The sequence below is a fragment of the Canis lupus genome, chromosome 22, assembly GCF_048164855.1.
Source record: "Canis lupus baileyi chromosome 22, mCanLup2.hap1, whole genome shotgun sequence".
In the NCBI taxonomy this organism is placed as follows: domain Eukaryota; kingdom Metazoa; phylum Chordata; class Mammalia; order Carnivora; family Canidae; genus Canis; species Canis lupus.
The window spans coordinates 13,638,532-13,665,721 of NC_132859.1; the positions used below are offsets into that span (position 1 = coordinate 13,638,532).

Genomic DNA, 27,190 nt, shown 5'->3' on the forward strand with positions numbered 1-27,190 from the left:
GTTTACTTAAAAACAACCAACCAAACCAAAAACATGAAGTTACTTACACTAAGTTCTCTCAGTTTTCTTCAATGACTATCTATCTTGTCACCAGTAGATATTATCAAAAATCACCTGTGCCTGCTGATGGATAAGATTTTGTAAGTCCTTTATTGTTCTTAGAAAAAGAAAAGGAAAAAGAGAGAAAGAGAGAGGCAACTCCCCACTGTTGGGTCAGAGTTTTTCTAACTAGCTTGTTTCGGGGTAAGCAGTTTTCCTCTGCCACCTGAACCCCAACAGACTGTGCCTGTTGGAGAGATGGTGACTCAGAAACAACTTACAGATGTTATAAAATAATAAAGGAAACACTATGTGCAGCAGTGATTTTGCAAATCTGAAACCTTTGTTGGGGTAGAAATGGCTAGAGAAAGATTCAGGGAAGGACAGAAATTGAACCGACACTCTGGTTTTCTTTTAGGGGGAATATGATGAATCAATTCTAACTCTAGATAATAAGGCACAACACTCAGGTCTATCAGAAAACAGATTTTTAAAACTTCATGTCCATGAAAAGATCACAGATGTCCCATGCACCGGGGGGCTTGGGAATGAGGAATGGGTTCCATGGCCAAGTAAGTTTGAGAAATACTTCCCTCTTAAAGATTTTACAATGCTGATTTATAAACAAGAGTCTCTGAGAAGTCCTGTGTTAAGAAACCTTTCTGGGTGGCTCAGTGAGCATCTGCCTTTGGCTCAGGGCATGATCCCAGGGTACTGGGGTTGAGTCCCGCATCAGGCTGCACAGAGGGAGCCTGTTTCTCCCTCTGCCTGTGTCTCTGCCTTTCTCTGTCTGTCATCAATAAATAAATAAAATCTTTAAAAAGAAGAAGAGAGAAGAAGAAGAAGAAAAGAAAGAAGAAGAAGAAGAAGAAGAAGAAGAAGAAGAAGAAGAAAGAAGAAAAAAGAAAGAAAGAAAGAAAGAAAGAAAAGAAGAAAGAAAAGAAAAGAAAAAAGAAAAGAAAAGAAAAAAGAAAAGAAAAGAAAAGAAAAGAAAAGAAAAGAAAGAAAAAAGAAACCCTTCTGACACTATCAAACCCGCATTTTCCAAGCAATGAGAACAAAATTTCCATCAACACCATATAGGACAGTGGTATTCTAGGGAACACTATTCAGGAAACCATACAAGATTTGAAATCAGAGATCTTAAACAACCAAAGAGAAGAGTTTCCAGTTTGGATTTTAATTTTATTGTGAGTCTCTGCTTCAACCATTTTAGACAAAAGATACAGACTAGAAATGGACCCCATTTGGCTTTCTTGTATTCCCATTTTATTTCTGGGGGCTGGAATTACAGCATCTGCTAGTACGCATGTTTTAGAGAGCAGAACAGAGCTCTTTAATGTTAACCATCAAGGGAACTGTCTGGGAATGGGGGAAAAGTAAATAAAATAAAATGAAAGCAAATTCACTTGGGTTCATCTAAGCGCTATCTCAGGAATAGTCAGGGAATTGCCATTGTCTTCCATGTCATAGTTTCTTGAGAGTGTTCACGTTGTTAATGGGCTCTGAACAAGTGTTACAATTTGGGGGTGGAAACTGTGGGCCCAAATAAAGCAATGAAGTCCCTGTGTACAGATCTATAAATGCTTTTAATGATGGAGAAAGTTACAACCAGTTGAAACCCAGGAGTCTCTTTTCTTGATATGCAAAATGGGATTCACAAAAGAAGTAAAAATGCCACTGGATCTCCTTCCTACCACAGTGCAATCAATCTTCATTGTCATCTGTCTGTAAGGTTCACAAAAATTTTTCACCTTCTTTCCTTTTTCTCACATTCATCCTCTACTCTCTCATAAATATACATCAAATACTTTCTCTTCTTTTTTTGTTGTTGTTGTTTAGTTTTTATTTCATAGTCATAAACTTAACTGTGCAATCCAGCTCTTGGAGGGGAATAAGGAAAATATGGAATCATAGACCTGCAGTGAGAGCACAAAGATTATAGGCTATTTCAAGCAGGTGGGGGTGAACGGATACCCTCCAGAACTACAGAAGGAATGGTCTCATAGTTGAGATAAAACACAAGTCAAATGTATTAGATTCATCCACAGTCAGGAATGGTGATCTTCTTGTGGGGTCTTAACCACTCCTGGACCCAAACCAATCCATGGCTTCCACAATATTCATGCCCTCTCTCACTTTGCCAAAGACCACATGCCAACCATCCAACCACTCAGTGTTGGCAGCACAGATGAAAAACTGGAACCCATTTGTGTTAGGTCCAGAATTTGCCATAGGCAAGATGCCAGGACCTGAGTGCTTCAAGACAAAATCCTCATCAACAACTTTGTCCCCATAGATGGACTTGCCACCAGTGCCATTATGGCGTGTGAAGTCACCACCATGGCACATAAGTCCTGCAATAATCCTGTGAAAGCAGGAAACTTTATAAACAAATCCTTTCTCCCCAGTGCTCAAAGCACAAAAGTTCTCTGCTGTCTTTGGAACTTTGTCTGCAAACAGCTCGAAGGAGACAAGGCTCAAAGGCTTGCTGTCCATAGTCGTCAAAGAACACAGTGAGGTTGACCATGGTTAGCGACACAGGTGGCTCTGGGGTTAGTGACACAGGTGGCTCTGGGGCAGCGGTGTCAGCAAGGCTGAGTGCTTTCTCTTCTTAATTCCCCTCCTACTTTGGCCCTTTTGAAAAAAAAGAAATAAAAGGACAAGCACATTCGAATATTACAGGCTTTTATAAGGAATATCTATTTCAAAACTCTTAAAATAGAAATAGAAAGCTATCAAATATTAACCATAGCCTTTGGTAGTAATCACAAAGAAAAGGAATGAAAACTAGCTTAACAATTATTAGACTGTTATCACCCCTTTAGACTTGACCTTTTGGTAAGTCATAAATAAATACCATCCAAATTTGACAGAAGTAAACAGCAAAAATCATGCAACAGCAATCTGACAGAAATATCACTTTTATTGATGTCAAAAAATGGCATTTCTTAGCTGTTTAATAAAATAGGGATTATGAAGAAAAGTAAATGTTGAATTATGCCACAAGAGTCTCATCCACATGGCAAGATCTATGAGCTAATTTGCTTGGCAGCTGCTTCGCCATTTAGATAAAAATGCCTACAACCTAGAAAGTTTCTTTTTAAGTGGTTACATTTAATTTGGTTTGACATGTATTTTTATAGTGAAAATATATGAATATATTCTATATTAATTTATATTGATATTAATATATATTAATATGTATTGATTATTTATCTGATACCTTTTTCTATTGTCTTTCTCCAGGAAGCAAATAGCTTGGAGAAAAACACAACCAAAACAGAGAGTGCTTGGCTCTTCAGAATGTGGTACGGCTTTGACCACAAATATCCTTTGATAATGATAACCTTCCAGATCCTGCTGCCTGGTAGAGACTAACTTCAAGCACTTAGTCATTGAGGTATCCGCTCTTGCTCTTCAAGAAACCCAGAAAGGTAAAGTGAATTCATGACCAAATTTGTCAAAAAAATAAAAAGCTGTATAGTCTATACGTAAGTAAACTTTATAAACAAATATACGTAAGTGTTTTACTTACTATACGTAAGTGTTACAAGGAACTAAAGTGAAATCTCTCAGAGTCAAATGAACTTGGTGTATTCATGGCAATCTAATATTTCCGAAATGCCAGATGATAAAATATTTCAGTCCTGAGGACTGATCTACTTTACTAATTTTACTATTCTTCCCTTTGCAAAGATCTTACTTCTGGTCCAGTTGGCCAAGGTAACTGGACAAAAATCCTTCACCCTTCTCCCACCCCATTTGTGTGTGCTCTTGTTTCATGCTATAAGAAAATGGAGTGGGGCTAGGGGCAAAGGGAATGAATGGTCTGAGAAGAATGAGTCTGATCACAAGATTATAAAATAACATTACTTTGTTTTCCAGAAAGATTTGAGTAAGCCTTTCCTAGTGAAGGTCAATTTTACAATTCTCCCAATCAGTACAAACATAGTGGCTCAGTTCCACCTTGCCATGTGACTGGCAGGGCTGAGAAGTCAGGCCTGAAGGGCTGTGCCATTGTGAGGTGCAGTAAGCGGTCCATCTCTAATCCCAAGCAAAAGCGCCACGGAAGAAAGGAAAGAACTGCACTGAAAATTGAATGTGTTGGGTCTTTGTAGTTAGTTTTCCACAGTCACAAATCCTCTTCCTTTCAGGGAGAAAATGTCAGTCACTGGGTGATTTTAAAGTGCCCAAGCAATGATTAAAACCACAACAGATCAGTAGGAAAGGAAGAAGAATTAAGAATAGGAAAAATAAATTCAAAGAATAAGGTGAAGAAGAGGTAAAATGGAAAGGGGAGAGGAGGCAAGAGAAGTATAGGAAATTCACAGTGGGAAGGAGAGGAAGGCAAATTGGAGGAATTGCTACATTAGAAGAAAATTAAATAAGAATGAAGAGAAGCCAACTGAAAATTGCAGAAATAAGCAAAACAGGCGAGAATTTATAAAGCAATTCTGCAAAAGTAGAGCATTCCAAGAATTACAAAATGCACATGTGGAAGGTAGAGGGTTCTTGAGTCTACAGTTTTCTTTTCCCACAGCTCTGCTCTCTATGGACAGATAGCATGCCTTGCTCAATCTTGAGCCTTTATGGACAGTGTAGGTTTCCAACACCTTAAAAGCACTCCCTGTTGGCCGTTAACTACCTCATGGAGGTTCTGGTATCTCATTAGCTACCCATCGCCTTGCCTTCTTGGTCTCTCTAAGGGAAGCTGTTTCGTAGCAGGTAATGCTGGTTTATGTTCCAGGTTGATTTCTCATCTGGAAACACAATTTTCCCCTGCCATTGCGTCACCTAGCTGATAACCAAATTTTAAGAACTTATAAAAATTTGACAGAGGAGTACACAAAAGTCTGCTTGATTATGAAAGGTATACAGTAAGAAAATGTCTTTTTGGGTTCCTGAACCCAATTTTCAAGCTCCCAAGATTGTTACTTATGTGTCTGACCCACTCACTACAGATTGGAGGTTCCCATGACCTCCTCTTTGGGTTCAATTAATTTACTAGGGCGGCCCACAGAACTTGGAGAAATGTTTTACTTACTAATCAATGGTTTATTATAAAAGGTTAAGAGATACACAGGGCAAGATATGTGGGCAAGGTCACCTAGCTTTCATGCCCTCTCATAGCGCACCACTCTCCCCAAATCTCCATATTCACAAACTAGAAAGCTCTCTGAATCCTGTCGTTTTGGGTTTTTATGGAGGCTTCATTATATAGGCACGATTGATTAAATCATTGACCGCTAGTGATTGAACTCCATCCCTAGCCCCTTTCCCCTCCCAAAGGTGCATAGAGGAGGGGAAATTAAATTTCCAGCCCTCAAATCACAGGTTGGTCCTCCTGGCCAGAGGGGTCCAAAGCCCACCTCATTAACATAACAAAGGATACCTTTCTTCACTTAGGAAATTGAGGTTCTTAGCTCTGTGAAACACCAAATATATGTCTTATTATAAATCATAATCACACAAAATGGTAAATCAGAAATGAGATGAAAAATGTTTTTGCTCAAATCCTGACAATGCTGTGAGGAATGCTTTATAAGGAAGAAAGAGGGTAAAAGTGGAAAAAATAACTTGGAGACCAGAAAGGAAAGTGGAAACTCACCCAAATTTTTAGCTTAGAGCAGTGACACCAAATTCAGATGATGTCATAGTTTTTGTCTCACTTTTCACCAGGGGTTTATTTCCATATGATTATGGACAGACTTGCAAAAAATGAAAGTAGATTTACTCTGTCAGTAATATCTCTTCTCATGGTAATTTGTCCTCCTGTGCATTCATTCTAGAAATTGCAGTGCTACCATCGCTGCACAGATATATTTTCACTTAGACAACAAAGTTTTTATATCCGAATTACGCTCTGAATTCATACCCAGAGAATAGCAAACCAACCAGTCTTTACCCTGTGACCCCTTGATATATCTGTATTTCCAGAGACAAATTATCCACTTGCCATTTATGTTTTTTCTACTGTTCACCTAGAACCCAGGTGATGTGCCCTTGGACCCTCATAGGTAGGCTATTCCAGCCACCGTCAGTGTAGGGATGATCCCTACCCCAGGGTTAGGTGGCCTGGCCAAGGCAAAAAAAGAAATTGTTGCAAGGCTGAAAGAAACTGACTCTGAAGTTTGGAGCTGCTTGAGTTTCATTTCAGCAAAATTGCATCATGCAAATGAGGCATCATGAAGAATTACTGACAAAAGGAAAAGAAGAATAAGCCTTCATGTGCACCTGTATCAGTCAGCATTCTCCAGGGAAACGGAAACACAACCGGTAGGAGTACACACACGTACACACACACACAGAGGCATAGATACACATACATATTCATACACATATACACATACATATACATAGACACTTACATAGATTTATTTCAAGAAAATGGCTTTATGGGTGATGCAAGTGCAGAATTTGTAGGGCAAGCTCTCTGGAAACTCTCAAGCAGGAGTTGATGCTGCTGCCTTGAGGCAGCTCAACTGTCTTTCTTCCTTAAGGAAACTTCAGTTTAGCTCTTAAGGTCATTCAACTGGCTGGATGAGGCCCACCCACATTCAGGATTATCTCCTTAAAGCAACTGATTGGTAACTCAGATGGGGACCACACCTACTGAATAGTTGGGTAGGCTAGTCAACTATTGGGCAGACCCATAAAACCAAGCATCACAGTATTCAGTTTGCATTCAATTTCTGCCCAAAATTGAGACCCTAGAAAGACCCTCTTAATTCACCAATGGTATCAGTAAAACAAGCCACTGTTGCTTGAATAGTTTTGTTTTCTTTTTACTTTTTCATAGCATAATTAATACACATATACATTTCCATAACATTTTCCCAAAAACTACAGGGGTATAAAAATAATAAAAAATTAACATTCAATGAATAATGGCCCAAGTACTATGTTGAGTGCTTTACATTGATAAATTCACGTTACCCCCACAGCTCTGCGGGAGGTTAGGAGGGGCTAGAGCATATGATGCAACCCAAATAGATTGCTGATTGTGTTGGCCATTGCTGAAACAACCTGGGCTCCTTTGTTCAAGAGCCTTGCTGGAAGCCTATGGTGCCAAAATTGAGGGTTAATTAAGATTTCATTGTGATTCAATATGGGCAGCAATTCTGAGTCATCTAGTGCAAAGGAGCAACTGAGAAGGGGAGAGGAGAAGGGAATCTATTTTACTGACCTGCTGCTTTGCCAGTGGATACATTATTTCACTTAATCCTCATAACCACCCTTTTTTGTTTTATTTCATTTTACAACCACCCACTTTGAGTGGACTCAACGAGACACCAAATTCCTAAATCATTATCTATATCCCTGGGGAGGATTATCCTTTCCCTGCCACAAGAAGATTCAAGTCACAATCTGGCCTCTCATGGCCCTCTATCCATCTTCTACTCTCACTCCCTGGCTCACTCTGCTCCAGCCACCCTGGCTTTCCTAGGATATATCAAGCACATCTCTACTTCCAGGCCTTTGCACTGACTCTTCTCCCTGCTTGGGATGTTGTTCCCTCAGACATTCCCATGCCTACCTCCTTCACCTCCTTCACTTATTCTTTCAAATTATCAGTGAGACCTTCCTGGCTCCATCTTTAAATTAACAGTCCCAAGAGCACTCCCTCACCCTTCATTTGCTTCATTTTTTACCTTAACACTTGTCACCATCTGACACAGTATATAGTTTATTTATGTGTTTTAATAGTTTCCTCCAACCAAGATATGTGCCTTCTTAGCAGGGACGTGGGACACATCTCATTCACTGATGTGTCCTCAGGACATAGAACAGTGCCTGGCACATAGTGGACATTCAGTAAATATTTATTGAATGAATGGATGGATGGATGGATGGATGAATGAATGAATGAAGCAAGCCAGCAAACAATATTTTCTGTTTATGGCACCTTTATTCTAGACATTGATGTAGCAGGAAAATCCAAATAATTATTTGAAGATTGCTAAGTGAGCTGGAAAGCAGAGCAAGGCAGAGTGCATCATTTTGGTGTTTCCACCCAGACTGCCATTTGGTAACCAAGGAATATCTACCACCCAAACCTCAGTGTCCCTCTCCCTAGGCAGGGACCACCACCCCAGCAGACTTGCATCTGTTTCTTCACTGACTTCCTTCCTATGGCTGGTTCATCCTTCCTTAGGTTTAATTAGTACACCTGATCTGCTACATGCAGGCCTGGATCAGGTTTAGAAACCATTCTCTGTCTGGGTGACTTTGAATACATCTTATCTCACCAATTGTGTGTTGATTTTATTAGTATACAGAGCTCAAAACTTTAGAGCCGCCTATCATCCTCACTAGCAATCTCTTATAATGATGAGGTTAGAAACAGAAATTGATATCCCTTTATCCATATTTTCTAAAACATCAGATAAAATGATTTGCTTAGATCCACATTGTTACAGCTGGCATGGGAATCTTAGGTTGCCTTATTCATAGGTGACTAATGACCCTGCTCAACTGTCTGCCTCTTACAGCCTCTTTCCATTCTATCATTTATCATCTCTCTCCTTAAGAGATGTGTATATATTAGTCCGTAAGCATGTGTATATATTAGTCTTACAAATGTGAATGACACAGGATAAGCATGACCTTTTCCAAAACAAAAAGGGCAGCCAAAATCATTTTTAGCACTTCCTGTATACCGACATCAACTGAAAATAAGAAGTTATTATGTGGTTGCCAACATTTTACATAAGCGTAAGAAAGTGCAAAGATAACAATGGATTGGCGAGTTGACACAGTAACAGAATTACATAAAGCCACGTGGATGGAGACTTCCTTCCCATCACTGGTTTGGAATGAAGAGTGCACTGAGGTATTACCAGCAAAATGAAAGGCCCATGGCAGATGTGCGGATGCTACAGCTCTGGAGTTTTCCATTAAAGTGTCTGGCAAGGAAAGTGGCAGATACCAGACCCCCTCCTCTACTGAAGTGTGACAGGCTAGGGCTGCATTCCAGGAAAGTAAACACGAACATGAGTATCATTCAAAATGACACTTGCAACCAAGTATTCAATGGGTTTAAATGTAATGGCATTATAGTCCTGGAAAAAAAAAAAAAAGAGGGGGGAAAAAACCCTTCCCCTCCTAAACCTTGACAGAATTCATTATATCCCACACAGCCAAACTTATTTTAAATCGTAGGTATGAATATTGTGAGCAGCAATTTCCATTTTAAATGATAATCACTGCATTGCAGTTTTACTTATTCTGACTAGCAGAAGCATCCATGAATTATTTATTGAGGTAGGACTGTGGCCTTGTGAATGACTTGAGTTTACTTCACAAAAAAACTCTCAGAGGAAAAAGGACTGTTAGCTCTATGATCCCCGTTTTATAAATGAGGCAACAGAGCCCAAAGGGGGGGAAAAGGCACATCCAAGGTCACTGATGGACTTGGAGGCGGCATTCATAATCAACAAAAAGCAGGCTGCGTCCACCTAAAGAATCCAAGGGTCCTGGTTGTGGTGGTCCATCCACTGAGTTTTGGTAGCATGAATGTATGTGTGATGTGGTTGTAAGTGTGCCTGGCATACAATCAATAGCTTTATAGGATAGCTTCTTTGGTAGCTTATCAAAAACTTCACTAGTTTGGAGGCAGGGTGTGTTTCACTTTCAGTAACAAACAGGAGGGCTAGCAGAGGATGTAAGATTTCCTTCACTCCGTTTTATTTAGTGCCTACTATGTGCCAGGCAATATCCTAGCTTCTGGGGGCCCAGCAAAAAACAAGGTGGATATCGTTGACCTTCATGAAGTCTTGCTTATTTGCCTGGTTAAAAAGAGTCATGACCCCAAAACCCCTTCAAACAGCAGGTAGTCCTTAGCATAGGAAGGAGGGACACTGGCATCCCTAGAATTTAACTGGGAAGAGGGGGACCTCTGGGGGCCTGGGGGGTGGAGGAGAGATTTCTAAGGAAGCCGTAAATTAAAATAATTTATAACCCTCACTTTGCAAAATGTAACCAGATATTTCCACAGGTGGTTTCAGAAAGCAGATTTCGAGATATTGGAAGTGTAACTAATCAGCTTTTTAAAGACTCTCTCTGCATGATAACTGTCCCCCTGAGAAGCTGGCCGTAGGGAGGAGCTAAGCTTGCACTGGGCAGGAGGGCAGCTACCACTCGCATCCAAATGGATCATCCATTGGGTATTCAGCTTGGCTTTTGGTCATCCTTGTTCTCATAGGTGCTAGTGTAGAAAGATCTTGTAGGTAGCCCCTGACATAGCATCTAAGTGAACAGAAATTAAAATTCACTAAAAGAAAACACTAGTTTCCTGGATCCTTGTGTTCCCACAACTCGTTGGTGAGAACCAATGAGGAGAATGTTAAGGGTACCCGGAAACATGGGCTGTTTTGTGTTCAGGTCATAACTTGGGTCTTCCATGATTTTTTATTCCATGTAGTGGGAATAATAAATACTGTCCTCTGTTTTGGCTAAATCTATGAGAAAAGTTGGTGGGTTATTAAAACTGTTTTTTACTAATGGTAACTTTTTCATTTACCTCCAGGGACCAAACATGATTAAGACAGTTAAATAGTGCAGTTTTCTCAAGTTTCTATAACCTAAATACACTATAGTATTCCATAACTGGACTAAAACTCTTCTGAAGGCCTGAGAAGTGACTACAAGTATGACTTTGTGAGCTGTTGCCTGAAAATGTTAGATTTTCCACTGTGAATATGAAAAGCTGTGGGTCCCAAGATTATAACTGAGTTTTCTACAATAATCTTAGGATTCTACAAGAATTGAGATGCCCCTAATTTATTTTGTCTTTTCTTCTGTAAAAGTTTTAATGATATTCTTATTAAGTGCACGGGAATGAGAATTCCTATTAAGTGAGAATGTTTTTTCATTTCATCTTTATTTTAAGCAAATGATATGAAAATCTGGATTTATGCAAATGAGAAATCAGACGGTGACTCTTCTTCTAGAATGGATTCATAAATTCCTTTAAAACCAATTTTTAAAGAATTTGTTGAGCACTTTCTCGTTGCACAGTACTATACTAGATTCTCCCCACTTAGTCATCACATATTTTATTAAGAGCCTACTATGAGCCAAGTACTGTCCTGGCACTAAGGATACAGCCGTTGACAAATTCTCACAAAACTTACATTCTGGTTCTGTTTTAAAATTTCTCATTTACAGATGTCTTTTCAGGAACATGATTGTGGTATAAAGGTATACACACTTAGACATTCCACTATTGGTTTTTATCAAATTGAGGAAAGTCTGGCTCACAAGTCAGGATGTACTGATTGGTTATTGTAGCCTATCTACTTACTAGCTGTGTAATTTGGGGAAAGTTATTGACCATCTCTGTGCCTCAGTCTCTAAGCTGCAAAATGGGAATATGGAAGTCCCCATCTCATAGGTCTGTTTTGGGAATTAAATGAGTTAACACAAAGCACTTAGAAAAGTGCTCAAAAAATATTAGCTTTGTCATATTATCATTACTACCTGTTAATGTCTACATCTCTTAAATGGAGACACCATGTAATTTGTTTAGTATTCATTGTCATTTATTATCTCTGAGTGACCAAAGTATCTATTATTTTGTATGCCTGTAATAATTTTCAGTTGCAACAGCCATATTTTAATATGATAAGAATATCTCCAGTCTCCACATAAATGAAAGTTTCCGCATAGGCTATAAATCATACATAATTCTTCTTATTTGGTCTTGAGTCAATGGATGTAGCTGGATGCTAGGCAATTTCTTTGTGTCCTCTGTTCTGCACATGTGATTGTTTCATTTATGATTTTTCTAAGTTATAGTCCATCATCCCATAGTTATTTTTCTGGAAATTACACCACAGATAGCAATTTTGACTCAATAGAGAAGTGCAGGCAATTTTTCTGTTCCACAATGAAAGCAATACAAGCCTTTGATGATAATTATTCCTCTTGTCCCTTCTCGTGATAAAGGAAATCTTTCAATTGCACCTTTCAGGTGAAGCTGTGGTGTTTTGTCATTAGCAATAAGATGTTATGTTTGAAGATTTCTAGGTCAGCATTGAATCATTTTATTTGAAAAAAAAAAGAAAAAAGGAAAAAATGTGAAGACTGACAAAAATATATGTATTACCTCCCTCAATGTTGCCAGTTTTGAATTTAGTTTTAATATTTCTTGCCTATGAGAAAAGGAGTATTTTGCTTAAATTTGCTTCAACGGTTACTTGGTCACTCGTTCTCAACTGTAGGAGCCAAGATGTTTACCGGCTGCCAGCAAATTCATGAGCTACCAGAGACACATTATCAGCATGAGCCATTGCTACCAGCCCCACATATTATCACCTGACAAGGAGACAGAGACTGGTGTATCCTGGGGACCACACTACTCAGCCCTTGTCTGCATGTGAAGCTGTGGTAGACACAACACAAAGCATGTGGGCAGCCAAGACTCTGCCTAATTAAAGTCCACTTCACCAGGTAGATGGTGATGACAGATTCTCAATGTAAATAAAAGTGGACAGAGAAGTTTGCTGGTAGTTAATGGAGGAAGAGACTGTTGGCGAAATAAATACCGTTCTTTTAGTCATGTGGCAAAGAGACCACAGAGGAATTGGGAGTTCCTAACATGAAATTAAACAACAGGAAGGGAGGAAGAATGTTCTGAGCAGAGGGAACACTATGGAGATCCCATGACAAGTGTGGTATGAATAGCTGAAAGGAGCCTGAATGAGTCTGCCTGCAAGACACAGAATTGGAAGGTGAGAAAGGAGGCCTTCTCCAGAGAACAGTGCAGTCAGCCTTTGAAGCCGAGGATGAAGCTCTTATTCCCTACCCCCAGTATTATCAGAATTCTCTCTTTTTGGTACGAATTTCATATTTTTGTTTGGTAACTCAGGTAGCTAAAGGTAGAGAAATGTACCATAGGCTAAAGGGCCTCTAAAGTTTCCTTTCTGTCACAAATCTGATTCATCTGTGTGACAGCCATTTATCAGTACCTGCATGATTAATGCTTCCAGAACTGGATTTAGTTTTAATATTTATTCCCCTGGGGGGGGGGAGGGAAATGAGTATTTTGTGTAAATTTTCTTCATTTGTTTTAACTGAATTTAGTTTTAATACTTCTTCCCTAAGAAAAAATATTACTATGTCTTCAAGCTTCTTTTGAAGTCACAAAATAAGAAATGGTAAGATAAGTTAAAAATGCTAGTTGTCCTCAAGATGCCAGCATCCTAATGAGGTGGAGACAGCAGCCAGCCATGCAGTAAGCACTATATTAAAGTCATGAGCAGAGGGTTATGGAAGCCAGAGGCCAGTATAGCCAACTAACCAGCTGTGGAGAATCAGGGAAGCCACACAGAAGGCACTTTGCAGCTGGGTGGGGAAAAAAAAAAAGTAAGAATCTCTAGGGAGCTGGGCTGAGGTTGTGGGGGGACTTCCTGGCAATGGCAACAACTCAGGCAACAGCACAACCCGGGAGTGAGGTGTGTGAAAAATGGTGAGAGTGTCAGTGTGACTGGATCAGTGGGAAGTGAAATTGGAGAATTATCATGTGGACACACTGGGCAGGACCACATGTGTCACGGTCAAGAAAATGGATTGTGTCTTATCGACTGCAGGAAACCAATGCGGTGCCTTAAGCACAGAATCACACAGTCCAATCTGCTGTAATGAAGAGCACTCATGGCCATGTGGAAAGTGGTGTAATGGGGAGAGCGAGAAACTTAAAATGATTCTGATAGTTGCTTCCGAAGACACCCACCAGTTTCCCATATAGATAAAAATGAGGACAGCAATGTTTTCATTCTTCTTGGAAACATCCTTTGGAACACCCATTATGTGTTTCAAAATATAAGTGCATTAAATTATCAAGGTATCATTTCAGTACGAGATTGGTTCTTAAATTTCACTAAAGAAAATGGCCCAGTGGTGTAATTGTTAGAGTCTACCAAAATGTTTTCTAGGTTTTTTTTAATTATTAATATGCTATTTATTTGTACTCAAGGGAAAAAAATAGACTGATATCCTCTGATAAAGGAAAAAAAAAAAAAAAGCCAAACAATCCAACTGGACTTAAATATGAGAAAGAGAAGTAGGATAAGCAAAAAAAAAAAAAAAAAAAAAAGTCTTTTGAAGCACAAACTTTGATTTTCATACTTGGGGTACGATGCTGATTAGCTGGCAGCCAGCAAAAAAAAAAAAAAAACAGTCAGGGATCCTGTCCTTGAGCAGCCAAGTGGCTCATCAAAAGAACCGTTTCAGTTGTTTGTTTATTCTCCAGAAGACCCAAGGGGTTTCACTTGGACACTTAGGAAGCAGGCAGTCTCTGCATTAGGTCCCATCCCGGTATCCTTGGTCAGCACGTCCCGCCCAATTTAGGCCAAGTCTGCATTTTCCTTATTTAAACTGTTCCCTGGTCATCAAAAAGCTAAATTAAAGAAGCCAAGGCAATCCAGATTTTAAACGAAATTGCAAAAAAAGAAAAAATACACTTCCCCTGTGGTAGATGCAGCAAGTCATGGTGGGGCTTGCTTTCCCGTGTGAAGTTGGCCTCCCCCTTGCTACCTCACCTTTGCTCCCTGGCTAGCAACCTGACCACCTGGTCTTTCTTCAAGATGTGCCTGTGCTGGGTACTGTGGAGGTGCCCGACTTTTTCCTCTTTTCCTGTTTTGGCACTTACAGTCCTGCCTCCTGAGAAGCAAGCCCCTGAGAAAACCCCTCAGGCCCAGGCATGGTGGGGCAACTGGTCACCCCAGTACTCTTCCCCCTGGAATTTAAAAATCAACTCCACACCGCAGTGGTGATAAGATCCAGGAGTGCTGCCCCTTGAAGAGGTTTCTGGAAGCATTTGCATCTTCTATCAAATTCTTTCAGTAATACTCTTTCATTGTGGTAAAATATACAATACATAAAATGTGCCATTTTAACCATTATTTATTTATTTCTCTCTTTTTTTAATTGAAGTAGAATTGCCATACTGTGTTAAATTAGTTTCAGGTATATAATATAATGAATCATCAATTCTTTACCTGACTCGGTGCTCATCAAGATAAGTGTATGCTTGATCCCCTTTATCTATTTCTATTTCCCGTCCCCCACCCACTTCCCCTCCGGCCACCACCAGTTTGTTCTCTGTATTTGAGTCTGGGGTTTTGGTCTGTCTCTAAATGTTTCCCAGTTTACAGAGCCAACTCAGTCTTTCAGCTCAGCTTCTCATACTTCAGTTACCAACCCATGGTCAGAAGTGAGAGAATTTCTGACAGAGGCTTTAACTAATCTAACAGAAATATAGAATTCAAATTTACTTTCAGAGAAAAGGCGTTTTTTTTTTTTTTTTGTTCCTAAATTCCTGCACTAGCATGCCACCAGCCCTCAGTCCACACTCAGCTTTTTGGGACAGCCACTTGCCAACGGTAGCTGATGCTGTAGGCTTTTAAACGTAGGGGAAGTAGCACTAGAGAGCTAACCTTTTTCCGAAGGAAACAGATATATCCTCAAACCACTGCTTTTCACATCCCTTGAAACCATTTCCTTAAAATTTCTTGAAGTCCACCAGTGTGTTGGATTTCACTGACCTGTGCCCTATAAACATGACCAGAGCTGATTTCCAGCTTGTATATACAGGCTCCTAAGCAACTCTAACTCTAATCTTTTATTATGTGGTTGATAGCTGGAACAGGAAAGACCATAACTGCTTCTCCCTTTCCTCACTACTCCTTCCCAGCAATAGAAAACACCTCTTCCCACATCCCACACGAGTGCGTAGGACTTGGACTGCGGGTGCCAAACCCTTTGCCTTTCTGTCCCCTGCTTCATGTAGACACAGATCATGCTTGGAGCTCCTGAAAGCAGTGTGCCAGCGTCAGTCAGGAGAAGTGGCCCGCCCCTAGGCTGGCTGCACGCACTGAAGACTCTGGGTGCTGAAGGAAGAGAGGACCACACTCAGAAGCAGGTACCCCACGTTTGCGAAGCTCCAGCAGCACAAGCTCAGAAGCCTGATCTTTAGCTTGACCAATTCTTTTTCTGTTTTGTTTAGGGGTGTGCTTTTTTAAATTCTTAATTTGAAGTCCTCAGGCCTTCTCTGAACAAAAATGTTCAGAAGATGAACATTATGATAATTGGTAATTGTACAAGCACTTTGCAAACATCAAGTGCTTCATAAAGTTGAAATGATACTAAATTCAGTGACAGGTTTATAAGCCTGAAGGCCCTCAGACTCACTGTGCAGATATAAACAAAGAATTTTATTAGATTTTTATTATTTTTAAATTCTAGCTGATTTTCTGCGATATTCAAGATTATGATGAGCATATAAGTCTCCTCTCAGTCTACAGATATGCCTTATTGAGAAATCCTCCCTAGCTATCTGGCACCCACAAATTCCATTCCTTTGAAGATGGCTCACAATGAAATGGATGTGCCCCATGCCTCCATCAATTAGTCCATGAAGAATCCCTATCCCTTAAATTCCTAGAAACACAAAACTTCCAAACTCAATGAGGAAGAGATAGAAAAGTTTAAACAGAACAATTACTAGTAACAAAAGTGAATCAGTAATCAAAAAACTCCCAACACACAAAAGTCCAGGACCAATGACTTCATAGATGCATTCTACCAAACATTAAAGAAGAATTAATACCCATCCTTCTCAAACTATTTCAAAAAATAGAAGATGAAGGAAAGCTTCTGAATTCATTCTATGGGGCCAGCATTACCCTGATACCAAAGCCAGGTAAAGAAAAAAAAAAGAAGAAGAAAGAAGAAAGAAAAGAAAAGAAAGAAAGAAAGAAAGAAAGAAAGAAAGAAAGAAAGAAGAAAGAAAGAAGGAAAGAAAGAAGAAAGAAAGAAAGAAAGAAAGAAAGAAAGAAAGAAAGAAAGAAAGAAAGAAAGAAGGAAGGAAAGAAAGAAAGAAAGAAAGAAAGAAAGAAAGAAAGAAAGAAAGAAAGAAAGAAAGACCTGCAGGCCAATATCCCTGATGAAAATATCACCAAATATTAGCTAATCAAATTCAACAATACATTAAAAGAATCATTTGCCATGATCAAGTGGGATTTATTCTAGGGATATAAGGAAGTTTCAATATTTGCAAATCAATCAATGTGATACATCACATTAGCAAAAGAAAGGATAAAAACATACGATCTCAGTAGATGCAGAAAAAGCAATTGACAAAACACAACCTCTATCTGTTCGTGATAAAAACCCTCAACAAAGTGGGTTTAAAAGAAATATACCTCGACATAATAAATGCCATGTATGAAATCCCCACAGCTAACATCATACTCAATGGTAAAAAACTAAAGGCATTTCTTCTAACATCAGAAACAAAAACAAGGATGTCCACTCTAACCACTTTTATTCCATATAGTACTGCAGGCCCTGACTGTAGCAACCACACAAGAACAGAAATAAAAGACATCCAAATTGGTCAGAAGAAGTAAAACTGTCACTATTTGCAGATGATATGAACTATATATAGAAAACTCTAAAGACTCCACTGAAAAACTGTTAGACCTAACAAAGAATTCAGCAAGGTTGTAGGATACAAAATGAATACATGGAAATCTGTTGTGTTTGTACACTCTAATAATGAAGTGACAGAAAGAGAAATTAAGAAAAGAGTTCCATTTACAATTGCACCAAAAAGAATAAAATACCTGGAAATAAATTTAATCAAGGAGGTGAAATACCTATATTCTGAAAATTTTATGACACTGATGATAAAAATTGAAGACACAAACAAATGGAAAGATACACTATGCTCATGGACCAGAGAAACTAATATTGTTAAAATGTCCATATTAAAAAAATCCATATTACCCAAAGCAATTTACAAATTCAGTGCAATCCCTATCAAAATACTAATCGCATTTTTCACAGAACTAGAACAAATAATCCTAAAATTTGTATGGAACCACAAAAGACCTTGAATAGCCAAAACAATCTTGAAAAAGAAGAACGAAGCTGGAAGTATCATAATCCAAGATTTCAAGATATTCTACAAAGCTATAGTAATCAAAATAGTATGGCACTGGCACAAAAATAGACACATAGGTCAATGGAACGGGATAGAGAGCCCAGAAATAAATCTATGCCTATATGGTCAATGAATCTATAACAAAGAAGGTAAGAATATACAATGGGGAAAAGACCACTTCTTCAATAAATGATGTTGGGGAAGCATGACAGCTACATGCAGAAGAATAAAACTAGACATTTTTTATACCAATCCCAAAAATAAACTCAAAATGAATTAAAGCCCTAAATGTGAAACCTGAAACCATAAAAATCCTAAAAAGAAAACACAAGCAGTACTCTCTTGGATATTGGCCTTAGCAACACATTTATGGATATGTTTCCTCAGGCAAAGGAAACAAAAGTAAAAATAAACTATTGGGACTACGTCAAAATGAAAGCTTTTGCACAGCAAAGGAAACAATCAACAAAACAAAAAGGCAACCTACTGAATAAAAGAAATTATTTGCAAATGATATATCCAATAAGGGGTTAATATTCAAAATATATAAAGAACTTACACAAATCAACACCAAAACAAATCTAATTAAAAAATAAGCAGAGGACTTGAATAGACATTTTTCCAAAGAAGACATACAGATGGCTGACAGACTCATGAAAAGATGCTCAACATCACTAATCATCGGGGAAATGCAAATCAAAACCACAATGAGATACCTCCTCATACCTGTCAGAATGTCTAGAGTCAAAAAGATGAGAAATAACAAGCATTGGTGAGGATATGGAGGACCCTCGTGCCCTGTTGGTGGGAACATATATTAGTACAACCACAGTGGGAAGCAATATAGAGGCTCCTCAAGAGATTAAACATAGAAAGACCATTTGATCCAGTAATTGTGAGTAATTACCTACAGAAAATGAAAACACTATTTCAAAATGATATATGCACCCTGATGTTTATTGCAGTATTATTTACAATAGCCAAGATATGGAAGCAGCCCAATGTCCATCAAATTCATAAATGGATAAAGAGGGTGTGATGTACATACACAATGGAATATTACTCAGCCATAAAAAAGAATGTGATTTTTGCCATTTTTGACAACATGGATAGACCTAGTGTCTTATGTTAAGTGGAATAAGTCAGACAGAGAAAGACAAATACTACATGATTTTATTTACATGTGGAATCTAAAAAAAACAAAGCAAATGAACAAACAAACAAAAAAACCAGACTCTTAAATACAGAGAACAAATTAATGGCTGTCAGAAGGAAGGTAGGTGATGAGATAAATAAAATAGGTAAAAGGTACTAAGAGGTACAAACTTCTAGTTATAAAAGTGTCACAGAGATGCAAAGTACCACACAGGGAATATAGTCACTAATATGGTAATAAGATTTTATGGTGACAACATTTATTGTGATGAGCATTGAGTAATAAATAGAATTGTTGAATCACTATGCCATATACCTGAAATTTACATATAATTGTATGTCAACTATACTTCAATTTAAAAAAAAATCCCTAATCTTGTATAACCTCCCTTATATGTGGAATCTAAAAAATTCAAGGTCATAAAAGTAGGAAGTATGACAGGTTCCCAGGGGCTGGGATTTGGGGAAAATAGGAAGATGTTGGTCAAAGGGCATAACATTTCAGTTAGGCAGGATGAGTAAGTTCTAGAGATCGAATACACAGCGTGGTGACTAAAGTTAACAATACTGCAGGCGTTATAACTGGGTGTTATATGCAACTCAGGAATTACTGAACTCTACATCTGAAACTGATGATGTACTCTAGGGCGGCTAATTGAATTTAAATTAAAAAACAGTACTGTATTATATACTTAAAATGTGCGAAGATAGTAGGCCTTCTGTATTCTCACACATACACAAATGGTAACTGTGAGGTGATGGATTTGTTAATTAGCTTGATTGTGGTAATCATTTCACAATGCATTTGTACATCAAAACATCACATTGAACACCTTACATTTATACAATTTTTTGTCAATTATACCTCAGTAAAGCTGGAAAAAAAAATAATCCCTATCCTTGACCTTCTAGCAAGTAGAAGCAGATGTTCTTCAGCTGAGGCCCTTCCTTCCTGCCCTAGCCATTGTGAGAGCTGTTTGTGTTCCTGTTAGGAATTACAGATTAAATGCCCGATGAACATAGCTCTCTCAGTCTTTTGCAAATCTTTGAAAATGTTGTCTAGGCCATTTAGAAGAGACAGATTTTGAAATAAATCAGTAGGAGAAGGACAATCATCTTATGGTTTCACTCATACGTGGAATATGAGAAATAGTGAAAGGGATTATAAGGGAAAGGAGGGGAACTGAGTGGGAAAAATTAGAGAGGGAGACAAACTGTGAGAGACTCCTAACTCTGGGAAACAAACAAAGAGTTGCAGAAGGGGAGGTGGGTGGGGGATGGGGTAACTGGGTGATGGGCACTGAGGAGGGCACTTGATGGGATGAGCACTGGGTGTTATACTATATGTTGGCAAATTGAATTTAAGTTAAAAAAATTTTTTAATAAAATAAATCTTTAAAAAAAAAAAAATCTAAACCAGAGTTTTCCAAACTGCTGATCAGAACTCACTAAAGGTTCTCAAAATCAATTTAGTGGTTCCTCACCAGCACTTTTTAATAGATGAAAGTAGGCTAAAGAAAATATGAGAATGCACTGCAAAATTAGAAGTAAATATTATTTCATAAACTTGCTCAGGCAGGTTGGGGGCGGGGGGAGGTGGGCATGTGCATGCGTACTAGTTGGTGATATATAATGTGTTTCTTAATTGGAGTCATGATCAAAAAGATCAAATACTTGATCCGTACCGGCCTCGAACCCTTATCCAGGAACTCCCAGGCCTTTTCACCTAAGTGCTTTGAGCTCCGGGTGAGGTGGAAGGTGCTGTGAAGAGCTCGAGGAGAGAGAGAGAGACATTACTTCAGAAGAGTTCTTGGAGTCAGCAGATGTGAGCTGGACTTTGAGGAAGAGGTAGCATTTGACAAGCAGCAGTTAGAGGGAGGCAGAGGAGAGGCCAGATGCAGGAAAGAAGAATGCAAGACAGAGCTACAGAATAAAGTGAATTTGAAGATCTGGCTCGTAGGCCGGCCTCCACCCCTTAGCTACAGAACCTCAGGTTCTAGACGTGCTCAGAGCCAATATTTTCTAATCTGTGAAGTGAGTATAATTGTATCTGCCCCTCTCTGTAACCATAATTTTTATGGAAAAAGGGTAAGCGAAACCACTTTGAAAACTATGAAGTACCAAATAATGCCTATTAAGATAATGCTCATTAAGTTTTTTAGGCAAAGCAAAGGTAAGAATGTGGGGAAGTATGTATACTCGGGATAAAATGAGGATGGTAGCTTGGCACGTTTAGGGTTGGGTATTAGGGAAGAAGGGACTAAAATGCTGAGTTTATGCAACTCTGTAAAGATTTTGAGCATCAGGTGAAGGTGTCTGGATTTGAGTCCATAGATAATGGGGAATCTGATGATTTGTAGGCATGAGAGTGACACAGAGGCTTGTTTTGAAAGATTGATCTAACAGCATTGATTCAGGAGAATTCACAAGGACCTAAATGATGGTTGTTGCAATAGGAAAGGAAGAAAATGGGTTTATGCTAGAAAATTCTGGCCCCAAATTCATAGAATCCAAAGCTGTCCCCCTAGGGGTAGCAGGGCTGCAGAGAGGAAGGGCCAGGGAGGTGCAGTTACAAGGAAGTGGAGGACTCGGAGTGGCTGGGTGGTTCCAACCCTCCTGACTGTACATCTGTTCCTGCCAGCCACAAAAACAATGGAGGCAGGGGACACCTGGGTGGCTCAGTGGGTTCAGCGTCTGCCTTTAGCTCGGGTCATGATCCCAGGGTTCTGAGATGGAGCCCCACATCATCGCATCATAGGGGGGCCCAGCTTGGTAGGAAGTCTGTTTCTCCCTCTGCCCCTCCCTCCTGCTCATGCTCTCTCTCTCTCTCTTTCTTTCAAATAAATAAGATCTTTCTTTCTTTTTTTTTTTTTTTTTTTTAAAGGAGGCAGGAAGACTGCTTTTGGGGAGAACACAAGTGGTTGTTTTACCCCAGGTGGAAACTTGTTTATATGAGCCTGCTCTGTCTTCTTGCTGGGCCTATTCTTTGGGATAAACAAGCCACTCACCCACTCTTGCCTCATAAATGGATTTCTCTAGACCTTTGAGTGAACTTTCTTCTTCTGAGCTGCTCTCTCATAAGGAGATGCTCTGCAATTAAAACCCTACTCAAAAGGAGACAGCACACTTATTTTAGTATTTTGTAAAAATTCAGTCATATCAACCTGTCATGTTTATAGACTTCACTTAAATGAACCCTCGGGTTAACTTATGTCATGAATACGTCACTGATAGTATATCCAACCAAGTCAAGTTCAAACCCACTGGTCTGGAGCAAAATGGAGTCAAATAACTAGGTTTAAGTCTCTGCCAATTACAAGCTTTGTGATGCTGAGGAAGTTACTTGAACTCTTAGAACCTTGAGCTCTTAATTTTTAAAATGGGGTTGATGATCAAGATAATACCTATCTTTCAGGATTGTTATAAGATTCATTATATTAAACTTAGTAATTATACCTAACGTAAAGCTTAGAAAAAAAATAGGTCAATAGCCCTCAATACAGGGCTGCTATTGTTATTATTATTTAAGGGCATGAAATACCATGCTCCACCCGCCTTCCTAGCACACACAGAGTCCTCTCCCTCATTCCAAGAGATGAGGCCTACCCAGGTTCTGCCCAAAGAGAGGAGCTTCCAGGGCTGACCTTGAATCACCCACCTCTATAGGAGCTAAAAGGCTATCTGCCCCCCTCTGCCCTCAAGTAAACAACTCTAAGCCCACCTACAGGCTTTTTAGGTGAAATAACTTTGTTCCAGCCCAACAGTGGCCTAAAAACACCACGTGTACCTCACTGGCAATTAATACACAGAGGTGGGACCACTCGATATGTACCACTCCAGGTCTCCCAGTAGCCAGGAGCAAGGTATTTAGAGCAGAAGGGGAAATTGAATCCCCATGGCTACAGTCAGCCGAGAGCTGGGGCAGCATGCAGTCGGGCCCCAGGGATCAGAAAACAGCTAGATTATGAATCAGAAGTCCTGATTTTGGACTCAGTTTCCCCATCTGTACAGTACATGGAATGTAATTCCTATGTTTTATTGATGAGAGAAACTCCCCCGCTGCACAGCAGTCTGGGTACAAGTTCAGGACCCCTGAGGCCTTGACAACTCATGATTCCCACACAGTATCCTCCATGTTTCTTAATCGGCTTTGGAAATTAGAGCTCACTTTTCAGGCTTTTATGTCTATTTATGCTTTCAGCCAACGCCATATTACACAATGGAAGTGCTTAAAACAAATCCTTCATTCAGAATTTGACCAAATAAAAGCCACTCTTATGAAAAGGAGTATATGTTCTTTCGTGGTTTTTGTGTGAAGAAAGAAAAGAGGTGCCTGGCTCTCTGCTGCACACTTGGAATCTGTTTTCCAGAAATAGGGCACACTTGTCATGTTTTTATTCTAACAAACTTAACAGAATGTAATAGCCCATTTTGATGGCACACAGTTAAGAAAGGCACGTTCTTAGACTCCCAGGAAGTAAATAATTGACCTATTAACTTCCCATGATTCAATCACAGGAAGCATAAATGAAAATGAAAGAAAGAAATGGAATAAAATCCAAAATGCCATGACCAGTAGCAGCTCACGTTCTCATCTAGCTTCCAGAATGGCCTGATATTGCCTCATTTCTGATAGAAACAGAGAAAGCAATCTTACATTGCTCCTGACAAGCCACGAACACATCTTTTTTTTTTAAAGAGGTTCCTTAAATTGTCACCTTACAAATATTTTTTTCTAACTAGACCTTTTTCATCATCTTGGCTTTGGAATAATTCTTTTAAGACAGATTAGAAATAGCTGCTCCCTCACAGGTTATCTGTAAAATACATCTCAAGTGTTTGGAAGAAGTGTTGAAAAGATAGCTATCCTAAGTAGGATGGCTGTGGATAAGGGTGGGCAGGTGACAACTCTGGTGGCTTTTTTGCTTTAGCACAGACCAAAAGGCATTTCTCTCCTTTCAGGTGGGGACACAGAGACTCGGCAAAGCTAAGAGCATGGGACATCCCCATCCAGGAGCCCTGTCCCTATCTTGTGCTTTATACCTCTGGACCACAGCTGGGAGTAGTTTCCACTTGGTTACTTGGTTTCAGTTTAGCCAAAAAAAAAAAAAAAAAAAAAAGTCTACAATTTCTTATAACAAATTCTCTTTGGAGCAATTTCATTTTTACTCCTTCTCTTATCTGAGTGATCTTCCTGAGTTCCCCTTTTCTATGTCTCACCACTCCATTTGTTAACACAGACAAACACAGCTATTCCTGCTCCTTTCACACACCACCATCTGATTAAACCACACTAAAAGCCCCTTTCCCATTAAAACCCTAAATTACTGGTCGCCATGCTTGTGAAAGTGCCTAAGCTAGCACGTGGTCAAGGTCATTGACAGAATATACATTGGGTGTTCCTTGCTGAGAAAAATCTTATCCATCCTCTCCTAGGCTCTCACACCCTCACATTCTGGAGTTCTAGCAATTGCTTCAGTGTATGTCTCTTGCCAGATTCAAGTTCAGGTCCTTGAATTGTGAGATGTTTTTGTTTATTTGAGGTTTAGTTGGTAAGGAGAAAATTCCATTTCCTTTCATTTGCTTTTCCGGAATAACTAGTCATTTTCCTTTCTGGAAAAAAAGAAAAGTTAGATTTGCCCTTGGCTGTGATATCACCTATTATGTAGCGAAGGAAATTGACAACAGTCATCTGAACATTTTGCGGAGTTTGAATGCAAAGTTCTTTCTCACTGTTTTTCTCTTGAGTTTTGATGTGAGTGTTTCATTTCTTTCCCTTTCATTTTATCCAAAGGTTTTAGTAAAAACAATATGGCTTAAAAACTCACATAATGGGCTGCCTGGATGGCTCCGTTAGTTAAGCATCTGCCTTTGGCTCAGGTCATGATCTCAAGATCCTGGGATCCAGCCCCACATCAGGCTCCCTGCTCAGCGGGGAATCTGTTTCTCCTTCTCCCTCTGCTGTACACACCAACACCCCCCTACCCCCCCGCCCCACTTGTGCTTTCTGGCTCTCTCTCTCTCTGTGTCAAATACATAAATAAATTTTGTTTTTAAAAAGTCATAGAGTGCAGAAAAAGAAATGAGGCTTTTGGATGATTATTTTTAAGAATATTTTTTTAGAACACCAAGTATCACTTTCCCCAGCAATTAGCTCAGCACTCATTTTAATGAGAATAATGAGAAAACTAAATGAGGTTCCCCTTTGAGTCAAGTTATGATTTTTATCTTCTCTATTTTTTTTTCCTCATCTGGACTACAGTTTTTTGTGCACAATGATGTTCCTTTACATTTAACAAATGAAGAGAGTATTTTTCCCACAAATTTATTATGCTGAAAGCGTTTTGACTAGCATATAGGGAGAAATCTGTATTCAGATAAGAATATATACAAGCCTGAGCTTGTCTTTGAAATTTGTTTTGTCCTCCTATAAATTTGGAGGGAGAGGAACAGTTAAAATTAGACTTCATTCTCTTTTGCCCTTTAGGATAATCAAAAAGAAATTGTTTATACTTAATGGCTTTAAAAATTTATAATTTTAAATAAGAAATATTTTTTTCTTCTTCTGTGGACAAGCTGTACTACAGGGGCATGTGACTAGATGATCTCCTTGTTTGACATGATAAGGACTCCAGTTCACTAAGGTCTATCTTTTCTCTACATTTCCTTTTTTTAAAAAAAAGATTTTATTTATTTATTCATGAAAGATGCAGAAAGGCAGAGACATAGGCAGAGGGAGAAGCAGCAGGCCCATTGCAGGGAGCCCACTGAACTCGATCCCAGAACCCTGGGATCATGACCTGAGCCAAAGGCAGATGCTCAACCACTGAGCCACCCAGGTGCCCCTTCTCTACATTTCCTACACTGAATTCATGCTCTATCACTTCAATAACACCCTTGTAAGCACCCTAGATTCCTTTGCTCATTCTTTTCAGTATACAAATCTGGCAAAACCCCAAGCAGTGATGAAGCCAATTCTCTGCTGCTGGGGGGACCCCATCTGAGTAGCTGAGCCCTGTTAAATTTCCATACCTGGAAGGACTGTTTCCCTTGTAAATTATTGATCACCCACCTCAAATGGACCTGTATTGCCCAACTATTTTACCTCACATCTATCATAACTTTTATCTTTAATTACTCTTCAGAACTAATCTGCTCTCCTCAAACTTCAACTCTCCAACTGTCCAACTTGCTCTCAATAAATGAGCTCACTTCCTACTTCATAGGGAATATAGAAGCCATTAGGTGGGAACTCCTCTCATCAATCTATCAAACATTAAAACTAAACTGCTTCTATACTCTCTCTTCTTATAACATCAACCAATTCCTTTCCAACTAAATCCTTTGAAATGGCTTTTAAGCATGCCTAAGTCTTAACCATTTAACAACAACATAAATAAAAGCTTCCAGGAACCTCAAACAACTACATCAATAATCTTCTATCACTTTCTTTTTCACAAACTTCTTAGGAAAGTTGACTATACTCACTGTCTACATTTGCTCTTCTCCTACCTCAGACTACTTACATCTGGCTTCCACCTCATCTGCTTTACTAAAGTGTCTTGTTAGGTCAACCATGAGCACCATATCCCTAAATTAGATGGATATTTTTTAGTTCTCATTGGACATATCTTTTTTAGCAGCATATGATACTATTGATTGTTCCCTTCTTATAAGTCTTTCTTTGCCTTGTCTTCCCTGACTCAACCCTCTTTGAGTTTTTCCTACTTCTCTGGCCATTTTTAGACTCATCTTCTCTTGCCCATTAAACATACTATAGTTAATCAAGATTCTATCCAAGGCCCTCTTCTCTTCTCTATCTCTAAGTGATTCCATCTATATTCTTAAATTAAAATAGTATGGAAACAGCGATGAGTCACGGATTTATAACTGTCAGAATCCAAACACATAGACGCAACTTACCTGATACTCCATTTTTCTACCTTAAAGATTCATTGCTGTTAATATATCCAAAACCAAACTCTAGAATCCCCCTCCAAACCTAATCAATGTCCCGTATCTCCTTTATTCTGTTATGCAAAC

The 27,190-nt window shown here is 39.1% G+C and overlaps 1 protein-coding gene and 1 pseudogene across 11 annotated transcripts in view; one reads left to right on the forward strand and one right to left on the reverse strand.

Moving 5' to 3' along the window:
• Window positions 1-27,190, forward strand: part of SLC9A9 (solute carrier family 9 member A9) — a 655,912-nt gene that overhangs the window by 550,212 nt on the left and 78,510 nt on the right. For 10 of the 11 annotated variants that reach the window (XM_072792384.1, XM_072792386.1, XM_072792387.1 and 7 more), the window contains one exon: window positions 3,293-3,368. In XM_072792384.1, the coding sequence (XP_072648485.1) occupies window positions 3,293-3,368 (76 nt within the window). Of the gene's footprint in view, window positions 1-3,288; window positions 3,369-27,190 lie in introns of all 11 variants that reach the window. The other variant, XM_072792389.1, reaches the window with a different exon arrangement.
• LOC140613898 (peptidyl-prolyl cis-trans isomerase A pseudogene) lies at window positions 1,287-2,675 on the reverse strand (annotated as a pseudogene).